At 33.8% G+C, this 12,902-nt stretch overlaps 1 protein-coding gene across 5 annotated transcripts in view; it reads left to right on the top strand.

The window, feature by feature from the left end:
• Positions 1–1,995: 1,995 nt before the first annotated feature.
• The window catches only part of gria2b (glutamate receptor, ionotropic, AMPA 2b), a 37,005-nt gene continuing 26,098 nt past the window's right edge, over positions 1,996–12,902 (top strand). For 4 of the 5 annotated variants that reach the window (XM_067379111.1, XM_067378894.1, XM_067378953.1 and 1 more), the window contains exons 1-2: positions 1,996–2,150; positions 2,247–2,387. In XM_067379111.1, coding sequence (XP_067235212.1) covers positions 2,066–2,150; positions 2,247–2,387 — 226 coding nt within the window. In that variant the 5' untranslated portion in view covers positions 1,996–2,065. The remainder of the gene's footprint in view (positions 2,151–2,246; positions 2,388–12,902) is intronic. The other variant, XM_067379191.1, reaches the window with a different exon arrangement.

Consider the following 12,902-nt stretch of genomic DNA (forward strand, 5'->3'; position numbering starts at 1 on the left):
AGGGGTTGATCACTACCAAACCAGGTATTCCACTAATTAATTTAATTTTAATAAACCCCACAGATTCAGCATATTATATTATACTGTCTTTCCATGCAGACAGATTTTCCAGGGAATTTTACTTATACTGATTGAAGATTGAAGTGCTTGTGAAGTGATTAGAAGTTACTGAGTCTAAATAGATTAAACATGATTAAAAGCCCCATCTTGGGTTATGGTTATCCTCACCTTTTTTTTAGATAAACACATTGTCATTTTTTCATCATAAAATATTTAATTTTCCATTTATCACTTCAGTGAGCACAGTTTTTATATTTGCAATTTAACTCTGAAAGACCTTGCAGACTGGGATCTTGTTATAGCAACTCATGCAGTATGGAGCATGGGCCGAGGGGAATGAAACTGGGACATGGTGGTTGGGGAGCTGTAAGAGATGATGATTAAGGTGTTGCTTGTGGACTGTACTAAAAGGAGGGGAAGGAAACTGAACAGTTTCCAAAATTCAATCAGATATCTGTGAGAAGTATTAGGAGATTCATTGCCATTATATATTCAGCAATGAAAGCAGTCAGGTCTTCATCAGAGACTGGGGTTAAGCATGCAGTGTACACTGCAAACCTATAGCTTGAAGTGTTGTGGGACAGAGGTAGGGTTATTGGAAGGGAGCGATGTATTAAATATCATGCAAACTGAACCACATACATACATGTGCATATAAGTGCACAAATAGTGTTTATATATGCTATATGTTCGGCTCATCAAATGAGGTCACTTTTGATGTCATTTGTTTTGTGGAGGTGAGAGGGACCTGTCCATGGTCCTGAATGCAATGCAACTTCTATACATTAGAGATTTGGCCAACATGAAGTCCAGTATTCTAGTACAGGGTAGAGAGTGGGGTGAGTGGTGGGAATGACTCAAGACTACAGTCCTCTTTACATACACTGCAGTAATACATTCTTTATATTTAGCCTATATGAATGGTAAAACTTGTTTCATTTAGTGCTTTTCGTTTGACTAAAATATTCATTCATTTACGATCCCCTGTTCTCATTGAGTGAGTCATCACACTTTAAAAGGGGAAATGGACCAGAATATCTATCAGCCAATCAAGCCCCTTTATAATTTTAATCTTGGATACATGAAAGTCCATTTTCAACTGAAATTAAACTTTCTTTCTTTCTTTCTTTTATATATATTTTGTTGGGCTTAAAAAAAAAGACTAGGTGGTTTAACTTTCTAGAGTTTGTAAAATAAAAAAAATAAAAATAAAAAATGCGGAAATTCTTGACAACAAAGATGGCATTTGTAGTTTGGCCCGCTCTTTTATTATTATTTCTTTGAGTAGCAGTTAAGCAATTTTGTTTATTAATATTTGAAAAACTTTTGTCAGCCAAATCAAAATCAGTGTCGTGTAACAAACATGGGAAGCCATTTTGTTGTCACAAGACTACATACTTTATGACTCGATAATAACCTTGAAAAATATGTTTGAAAACTTTTTTGAAAATGTGTTCAAGTAGCCTATTCAAACCTGTATTCAAGGTGCAAGGACGGTATTTTAGTATTTTTATCGGCTATGATGGTTACAACACCTATTTATTCTAATTCAAACTGTTTATTTGATTTAAAGGTTTTTCAAAAATGTATGAAAGCAACATAAACACAAAAATGAAGAATTCGTGTGTTTTAGATCCATTTATCATTGTCCCTTAATACGTGTCTTCTTCGTTATCATTCGTCGCCAGTTAGCCTACCATGTAGCCTATATGCAGTGTTCCTGTTCCTGGATGTTAGTGAAGCGAAGGTATCAACTCATAGGAAGGCGCGCGAATAGAGGGAGGAGGGAGAGAGGGAGAGAGAGAGAGAGTGTGTGAGAGAGATAAATCTGCATTATTCCTCCAGAAGCGGGACTGAGGCAGGAGTCCGCGATAGAGGAACCACCTGCAGACAGCAGCCGCTCTCATTCTCCAGCAACGCCTCAATATGTTACGGATTTGATTAAACACTGTGTAAACGAAAAATACTTCCTTCATACAGTGGGTAAACACACACTGTCGTGGAGATGCAACAGTTTAAGAATTTATCGATTTGCCTCATTTCCCTTTTATGTGGGTTGTCAGCTGGAGGGTCTCCAAGTGTTCAAATTGGTACGTTTAATATGGGCGTCATTTTTGGTAAATAAATGTTTTTAATTCATGTGAACTGTATGATTTTTTAAAAACATTTTGGTGTGTGTCGTGCAGGGGGCTTGTTTCCGAGGGGAGCTGATCAGGAATACAGCGCGTTTCGGATCGGAATGGTTCAGTTCGGAACGGCTGAATTTAGACTGACGCCTCACATCGACAATCTGGAAGTAGCTAACAGTTTCGCGGTAACTAACTGCTGTAAGTTATGATGTCTTCTTTTTTATAATGATAAATGTGATTGCATAGTTCTCACAACTGTTCGTTTTTAGACATTTTGTCAATTCTAATGAATCGTTTGCAATGCTGAAGTTTCATTGTAGCTACTGGTAGGAATTTGTGTAGCCTATAGCAGGATGTGAAGTTGGTTTCCACAGTAACGGAGATGAACACGAGCTCTCTTAATCAGAAGCATCTTAACCATTCCATTGTCTTATCCAGTACTATCGTTTTTGTTATTAGAATCAAGCTCTTGACATTAAAGAATATATGATTTATATATATATAGAAAAATATATATAGGATTCTATTTTTTTTTTACCCGGATTTGAACAATTCCACAATTTTGAACTGGATTATGACTTTTCGCCTATGGCCTCTTTTTTGTTGGGGGGGGGGATATAAAATTTGACCAAAATATATATTTATCCACTCATACACACCTTTCTCTATGTTTGGCTACAATGGGATAATAGGCTTTTAAGGGATGCTTTCAAACACCAAGGGAATTTTTCTAATAACCTATAGCTGTTTTGCAAAAGTAGGGAGGAATGGAATTATGACAGATGTGCAAATTTGGTCAATATTGACTGCTCCAGTCACATATTTGTTATAAACTGCATGAGTTATTATGAAATGCAAGAGTGATTAATTCATTACATTTTTTTATGCATTTTTCCCAAGATATGTTCCAAAGCTCTTTAATATTTATTGTTAATCAGATTGCGTTATTCATTGAATATTCAATTCAATATATATATGTGCCTATATGTCCATTTATCTGAATAAACTACCCGCTTAACACAAGAGGTTCATAATGCAGGCAAAATGTATATCGTTAAATATCCAGACATTTGAAACTATAGCACAATATTTGATTTTGTAGTTTTTTTTCTGTCGGTATATAGGCTATAAAATATCATATGGTTGATCTGCGTTCACATATTTGCTGTTTTAATGTGAGTAGCCTGTTGATCTAGAAATGATCAAAAGAGTAAAAAGAAGAGATTTCCAGTGCATGAGAATCCTCTCTTACATTTACTGAGCATCCCTGCATTAGATTTAATCAGGACAGAACTTTATGAGATGATGAATAAATGAATCCTTTATTAAGTGGATCACTTATATTCAAGGATTTCATTAAGTATTCAGTGGGCTGTTGCTAAGCAATATTTCAAAAATGATTCTTGTTGAAGAAAGTCTCTTCAAGAGGTTTAGTTAGAATAATTTTTCAATAATTTTCCCAAAAAGACATACATATCTAAATCATTTGCTGAACTTTCTCATAACAACCTTATGAGAACATTCTATTCTATGATGGTCACATATGTTTTACTTCATATGCAGTGCATATTTACGGAAAAACGTACTTTAGCACTCAATTTCTTTACCAAGATGAGTGTTGTCTGTTAACAATAGGTCTTTCAGGCGTCGTTCCTTTTATTTCTCAAACATAAAAACCCTCTAGATGGCACTATGCATTTACAGGCACTGCTTTATCGTTTTCCATCTCTCCCATAGAGTTTAGTGTGTCCTTTTAAAAGCAACTGGGGAGAATGTGTTCATCAGTCGTATTTAATCTGGACCACACTATATATATAATTTAGACTTGCTCATGGTGTGCTTTACTTAAAATGAAGCATGTGAAGAACACAGCTGATGCTATGATCCATAATGCAGCACAGGTTTTTGGTCTCTGGTATATGGAAGACTTCATGAGTTTTGTTGGATCGGAAGACATTTACTCTCTAAACCTGACATTTGTTCTGTGTTGTTGGTTAGGCATGAGTCAGAATGTTCTTGTTACTGAAGTATGACAACTCTAGAACAGATACTGCGAATGGCTTAGTGTTAAATGGCTGTTCTAATGAGACAAACTGCAAGATATGCTACCTTAGTATGAGATGCAGTTAATGAGACTCTTCTTCTTTGAAGCTATATAGCTTTTGGCAAGATGCTGTGTATTATTAGCACTTATCCTCAGATGTGAATCAACCCACTCGCAAAGGCATTGATGGTACTATCATGTAAATACTGTTGTTTGTCACATCCCAACTTCAAATTGATTTAAACTGACCACTGAGAAATATGTTCTCAGGAAGTGTTAGAGTTACATATTTTTTGTTGTTTTACAGTAAAAGGTGTAACAATTAAAGGTAGGTTAAGTGTTAGCTGCAACGATAATGTTATATATGTCAGGTTCTGATTTGACCATGATTGCTTGTTCACTTCACAGAACTAAAAAATTCAAAATGGGAATGAACTAGACTGAATAATAAAACACCCTAGCTTTTAAACATAAAAGCTTTATGTTTGCACAGGGCCTCAAAATCTAATTTACTGGATTTATGATTCATATTTGTATGCATATATTTGAGTCAAGTAAGCAGATCTGTGCTTGTCAGCTTTCCTTAGGCCTTCCATCTATCTATCTGGAAGATATATCTGGAGCATATTTGCTGACATTACACAAAATATGACACAAATCAGTTGTAGATAAAGAGTCTGCTGCCCCTTGATATTTCTTGAAGATTAATTATCAAATTAATGGTAAGAAAACTGTATCTTCATCTCATTTGTGCTGGGAAGCAAATGATTACATGCAATCTAGATTATGTAATCAGATTCAAAAGTTAAGTACTTGTAATTAGATTATATTACGTTTTAAAATACTCGTAATCAGACTACAGTTACTTTTTAATTAATTACATGTTATTCTCACAGTGGTAGTATATTGTTTATATAATTTACTGATTTTTCCCAACTGCTTCTTTTTTTTTTTTAAAGCCTACTGCTTATACGTATATGTTTAGAATGTCTTCCAGGTTTGTGGAGTTTCACAGACAGCCACTAGTCATGAGCCTATCTATCACTGAAAAATGAGATGTACACAGCATTTTATAACTGGATTTACAGGAATCATTTCATTTTTAAGAAGTGTTTTCTCATCATTGCAACACTGCATATTTAATCATCTCCTGATGAACACCCAAAAATGAAAATTCTGTCATTAATTGCTCACCCTCATGTCATTCTATACTTGTAAGACCTTTGTTCATCTTCGGAACACAAATTAAGATAAAATAAACAAAATAAAAAAATAAAAAATAAATAACCAGTGGTGATGGCAAATTTTAAAACACTGCTTCGGAGCTTTATGAATCGAATCAGTGGTTCGGAGCGCCAAAGTCACGTGATTTCAGCAGTTCAGCCATTTTATAGGAGATCCGAATCTCTAATTCGAAACTTAGAAAAGTTTAGAAGCAGTGTTTTGAAATTGGCCATCACGAGATATTGTTGAAAAGTCGTTAACTTGTTTTTTTTGGCACACAAAAAGTGTTCTTGTCGCTTTATAATATTAAGGTAGAACCACTGTAGTCACATGAACTGTTTTAAACATGTTTTTAGTACCTTTATAGATCTTGAGAGGTTCGATGGCTTTGCTCTCAATAGTGGTCTCACTGAGCCATCAGATTTCATCAAAAGTATCTTAATTTGTGTTCTGGAGATGAACGAAGGTGTAAAACAACATAATTGTGAGTAATAAATGACATTATTTTCATTTTTGGGTGAAGTAACCCTTTAAGTATTATTTTATTTATCACTCAGTGAGTCATTTAACCACATATTACTGTCTTTGGAAAGCTTTTGTCTTTCAAACACATTAAAATGTGTTTGTGAATTTGGAGATGGAGCTCTCAAGATAGGGGTGTGATCCTTTTGGGTAGGGGTGTGTTTGTTTTGGTGAATTCAAACATCAACAGAGAAATTGCTTTCTGCACCTTTAATCCAACCTGGTCTCATGGAAAGACATACCTATGTGAACGTTTTCACGAGTCGCAAAAATACGTACCAATACGTACATATCACTGCAGTTTCCAACAGAAATGAACACTAGAGGCAGTAAAACAGCAAGCACTTTTAATTGTTTTCATACACAGTTACGATTACACGGTCAGATTATGGATTAATAAAGACTTGTTTTTTACGTCTCCTTGCACAATATTATGTTATGACTTCAAAACGCTTTTTACCAAAGTGCACTGTTTGTAAACGAATACATTTTGGACTGCATCGTTTAAAAAGCTCCATATGTTTTGCTTTTCTGACATTATAAACTTGCTCGGTAGCTCAATTGATACGGAGTTGGATTTAGGACAAGGAAGCCTTGGGTATGAATCCGGGGAAAAACGAGACAAAAATTAGAGATCAAAACAAACTAAAACGGCACAATTACGGATGCTTTTTATGTCATATTTTCTTTTGTTAACTCTGTCGGGTAGGTTTAGGTGTAGTGTTGGTGGTACGTTATATTAAAAAAAACTTTTAGCGCCACTCACCGGACAAAATTTCAAATCAGAACGGCAGTGATTCGTATAAAAACCGAAGTCATAAAAACATACACTATTCACGTTTATCTGTTCCGCCAAAAAAAAAAAAAAACATAACATGCTTTTAGCACCACTAACTGGACATTTCACATTGAAACTGCAGTTATGTACGTATTGATAAGTATTTTGCGACTCGCGAAAAGTTCCCACAGGTACCTTTTTCTAATGAGATAGGCTCTTTAAGTCAACAAGTATAAAATCATAAATAATACAATTAAGTTCATGGTTCTCTGATGTTTGGTAATGGTCACATGACATGCAGATAAAAAAAAAGTTTTACCTATTAGTAAATGTTTTATTTTGATTTATACATTTTACATTTTTATTATTTAATTACTTAATACCCTCTAAAAAATGCTGGGTTAAAAACAACCCAAGTTGGGTTGAAAATGGACAAACCCAGCAATTGGGTTGTTTTAACCCAGCGGTAAGGTTAAATGTTTGCCCAACCTGCTGGGTAGTTTTATTTAACTCAACTATTGTTTAAAAATTACTGTATTGCATAATTAAAATTAACCCAAAGTATGTTGGAAATGAACATTTCAACATGTTCAATGAATAATTATTAAACAATAAACATTTATTAAATTGCTTATTAATAAATTTATATTATTAAACTATTAAATTTATATTAATAAAATATTAAAGCTTATTAATAAACATTCACCTTTTGTTTATTACTGTTGTCTCTAATTGCATCTTGTTTTTAATTTCCCAACTATTTTGGGATTATTTTAAGCTAGCTATATAGCAATTTTTAAATAATAGTTGGTTTAAATAAAACTACCCAGCAGGTTGGGCAAACATTTAACCCAACTGCTGGGTTAAAACAACCCAATCGCTGGGTTTGTCCATTTTCAACCCAATTTGGGTTGTTTTTAACCCAGCATTTTTTAGAGTGTAGCTTTTCAATAAACTCACAAACCCCTTGCAGTTCCATCATGAACCCCAGTCTGGGAAACTCTGATGCAATGTAATATTTAATGCACTTCATATTGTTGATAACAAAGAATGAATTATATTTTCTATATTTTTGTATTTTTTATATCAATATGGTACAGGATTATCCCATTGAAATCAATGTAATAAACGAGCTATGTCAAAAGTAATCTAAATAGTAGTCTGATTGTATTACCTTATATGTAATGTAATGGATTATGTTAATAACTACAGTATTTGTCATGTAATTTGGAATAAGTAAAGGACTACAATTTGTAAGTAATCTACCCAGCACTGATTGTATAAATTAGTAAAGTGTTGAGTGGTAGTTGAGTGGTATGTCTTAGTTTTAGACACACATATTTATCCTAATAAAAATTTATATTCTGATTGAGCTGCCTGGATATCAAAATATTTACATTTATAAAATATTTCAATGTGAAATCAATTCTGTATGTGCTAGGACTCATGTTTTCTGAGTGCTTTCTCAGGACATTCATTTGTATGTAAGCGGACAAAATTCCATTTGGGAGCACTGATTGATATCCAGTGTGGATTTATCCCTGGTTTTGGAAGCAGTTCCAGTGTTGGATCTTGCTTCAGTGCATTTGTGCTTCACTAAATGCTGCAACAATGAAACCCCCAGATATACCAGTAGTCATAAAAACAGTGAGAACCCTATGCTGATATCCTCTCCCACATCCTTCAATCTGGTTTGGGAGTGTGAAGTCTATTAACCGTGGGAAATAAATTACGTGATCATGATCAATAGCTGCGTGTGTTTCAATCCTTGTCTCTTGTCAGTACATACATAAGTCGTTCGACTATCCTCTGCTAACTGGGTGATTCAATCCCTTTTCAATTAAAAAGACCTGCTGTTTTTTCCTACCTGACACAGCAGGGTTCTCAGGACTGCTCGCTCTGATCCGGCTGTCACACAGCAGCCTGGGAAAGGCTTTAGTGCTGCACTGCTGAGAAAAAAGCACGGAACAGTAAAAGAGCATTAGAAACTGAATGATTTGAAGTCAGGGTTCAAAATAAACTTTATGCCACACCTGCCAATGCAGAGTGAATTGAGGACATTTACTAGTCAGAAATATTTCTTACTGACCATCAAACTACTTACTGACCATATATATATATATATATAAAATACATACTATGACTCTGTCTCTAGGTAAAACTGCACCTGTCACAATATGGCTCATCGCAATTTTGTTCCTCATATTTCCATTTTGGTGGCTTAATGCGTGGAAAAAATAAACTTTAGGCTCAGCTAAACGACATATTTTCCACCGAGGTAAAAGTGATTTTTTTTTTTTTTTTTTTAGTAGATGGTTTAAATTGCTCATCTACATAAACAAGGGTCAACCGATCATTGTTATACTTCACTAAGCAATTGATAAGTAACTTTTATTTACTGTCCAAAAACTTGTAAACTAAATGGTAGTAAAAATGGACTTCAGCAATTCTTCAGCATGGATCCTGCATGAAATTACTGAAAACTAAATTTGAAAGAAAGAAAGAAAGAAAGAAAGAAAGAAAGAAAGAAAGAAAGAAAGAAAGAAAGAAAGAAAGAAAGAAAGAAAGAAAGAAAGAAAGAAAGAAAGAAAGAAAGAAAGAAAAAACATGAAAATTCCTTGTTGCAATTGAAAGAGGCTGTGTTGGGAAGGTGTCTTCAGTGAAGTGCAGTACAGTAGCTCACACTTTTATCCCCCACCCCACACAGGGATGACCCCCATCTATTAAAAGCCCTTTTTTCCTCTGGCTGCTGCTGCATAACAGAAATGGGCTGCATAAATTATCTGACAGTTCGATTTCCACTTTCTCTGGCCTTCTCATACAGAGGGAAGCAGTAATTGTGTGGCATCTAATAAGAACATTTAAGAGTGAGCCGCATGAGACAGCGTAGCTTTGTCATATTTCTGCTTAAGTCCAGTCCATCATCTCATCATGACAAATGAGTGAGAGTCGGTACTGTTTAACATCTCAATTTGGCCTATTTTTTAGTCTGTGCTCCATTCAACTATGGCCAGAAATGGTTCACACCTGTGATCCATGTATAAAAATGGATACAATTGTTTATAGCTTTGAACTAGAGCTGCACGCTTCTGGATTAATTGCGAATCAGTATTTTTTGCTTGCAATAGAAATTTTCATAATTCTGGAGAAAAATGTTTTTTTTCCAGTGATTTACAAAACCTGAACATTAGGCTAGTTAACAAAATAGCATGCAGTTTAGCAGAGGTTCTGAACAAAATGTTTTTCACTTCAGTTTATTAAAAAAAAAAAAAAATCAGCTGAATAAATGATTCAGTGACTCACTATAGGCAGTCACTTGTTTGTTCCTAAATAAAGCTGTGGTTTTGAATGACTCGACTGAATGAATGATTCAATAGGCTTTATGCCGAACGTCATACAACAGGAAAACAGGTCTCATTGCATAAGCTTGCCAGAGAAAGGGTTAATGGCAGTATGAACTGATGCCAATATCTATGGACTTTTAAGGTAATCAGCATTGGATTTTTATTCAATTTAAATATCTAAATGTTAGTGAGAAGAAGAAAAATAAAACAATTTTCAATATCAATCTGCATATGTGATGGACATCAGTCAGGCTCATCTTCGTTCCATTTAAGGAAGCATGTCCAAAAGACCTGAACCTGAAACGATGCGAACTGTTTTACAGAATACGGAAGTTTGTTGTGTATAACACTCATAGACTTAACTCATAAAGTCACTTGTCGCCACCTACTGGCATAACTATGTAACATGTAGAGAAAAAAAAACTGAAAAATTACCAATACTAATGCACTGAATGAAATTAATTTTCAAAGCATACCAGTGTGATCGTACAGTACGAATCAATGGGGTTAGTAGACACATGGTATGTTTAAATGTTTGGTTTTTTTTTTTTTTAAAGAAATTAATAATTTTATTCATCAAAGATGCATCAAACTGATCAAAAGTGACAGTAAAAACAGTATCACAGTTTTCAACATTATTAATAATAAGAAATGTTTCTTGATTTCTGAAGGATCATGTGATTCTAAAGACTGGTGTAATGATGCTGAAAATGTTCCCCATTATTTTAAAATATATGAAAATAGAAAAGTTATTTTAAAATGTAATAATATTCCACCATTTTACTGTTTTATTGTATTTTCAATCAAATAAATGCAGCATTGATGAACATATAGCCTACTGTATATATATATATATATATATATATATATATATATATATATATATATATATATATATATATATATATATATTAATATTAATGACCCCCAAATTAGGAGCTTACCTTAATCATTGTCATTAAAAACTGTTTGGATGTTTGAATCAAGAACACATTTTTTTTTTTTTTTTTTTTACGATTAATTGTGAACTGAGATATATGTGCAATGCTAGAGAAAATCATGAAAAAGCAATAGCACAATTTGGGGACAGTTCCAAGTTAAAAATATTGTATTGAATGCACCTGAGCTTAGGTTACATAAGGTACATTCAATAACCTAATCAAACAAAAAAATAATAATAATGAAATTAAAATAAATAAGTAAATAAAACATACTTTCCAAACAAACACTATCATTTCTGAGATAATAATCCTAAAACTTGAAATGTGCATATTTTATGGACATTGTTGGATCTTTTTCACAGGAAACGAAGAGACTTCCAACTAGTATCCCTCACAGCCTGTGCTCCAGACTGTGCCATTGTTTCCATAGTGATGAGCTTCCCCCTTATAGGAAGACTTTTCTAACACCCTGTGGTTTATCTATCTGCTCCTAAGCTTGTACACTTGCCGCCGAGAACTCCCTTAGAATGAACGTGTGTGTGTTTTTGTATGTGTGGGTGGAATATGATTTGTCCTGCCAGAGTGTGAAATCAACTTCAACACACACACACACATACATACACACAGGAAAGATACACGCTCTATTCGACGGTCACCATGGAGATGCTGGGTTCCTTTAAAGGGTTGCATTTACATAATGGAAATTGCATCTATCGCTGTCGCCCTGCTGTAATCCATATAAAGTGTTCAAGACTGAAATTAAGCATGACTAATCATGGTTTCTCTCAGTTAGTGGTTACAGTGTGCATGTTTGATCAGGAAATCTCAGAAGTGGATTCAGAACAGTATCTGAAAGTCTGCAAGCTGTGCCGGTATTCATGCAGAATGCATTATATTAACTTCCGCCGAAGTGCTTTTGCTTTTTCAATCTACAAAGACAATTGCGTTATTTATAAAAGCTCACGGTATAATTGATAGCAGTATGACATAATTACTACAAATATTATAAAAGCACTATTATTAAAAAAAATAAGGATTTTGATTCTTAATTCTGATTGGATGTGCCATGTTGAAATGTTTATTCCACTAATTATTATTAATAAATGTAACTACTTATTGAACAGTGCTTTTTGTGTCTACACATGTCATTTATATAGTCCTTGTGTTAAAATGATTTTCCCACTGCTAGGTGTGTTATAAAACAAAATGATGATGATCTCGATTCATATTTAATCATTTTTCAAGTTTGTTTCACAGCCTTTGAAACATTCAGCTTTCCCTCTCACTCCATTGAATGTCTGGCTGTTGCTGTTTCTATGGCAACAGCACGTCAATAATGAGCAAACATCAAGTCTCATGTGTTTATTATACTGGACTCTGACTCCGAGTTACTTACAGAACCTTATTAGATGCTGTGACACACCAGTGCACTGAACTCTCTTCATCCAGCCATTTGCAGAATTTTCACATTGTCTTTTTTTGTCATACGCACTTGCATTCAGGCTTTTATTTGTACCGGAATTCACTGATCTTGTCCTCAAATCAGCTAAAAAACAAACAAACAAGCAAAAAAACATTATTTAGACAGTTAGCACCAGTGTTATACTGTTAACCTTAAACCATTAAGTGATTTTTGTTAATTGAAATAAAGCTGAAACAAAATATAAGTATTCGATTTAATTATAAATTTAAATGAAGAAAAAAACTAAAATATAATATGTTTAAGTTGAAGTACTAAAATTACTAAGACTAAATAAATATAAATTGATAAAAACATGGCAAAACCACAAAACAAAATTACTCAAAATAGAGAAATGAAAACTGAAAATATAAAAAAATAAAAGCTAATTAAAATTGTTA

Source organism: Chanodichthys erythropterus, chromosome 1, assembly GCF_024489055.1.
Source record: "Chanodichthys erythropterus isolate Z2021 chromosome 1, ASM2448905v1, whole genome shotgun sequence".
Classification (NCBI taxonomy): Eukaryota; Metazoa; Chordata; class Actinopteri; order Cypriniformes; family Xenocyprididae; genus Chanodichthys; species Chanodichthys erythropterus.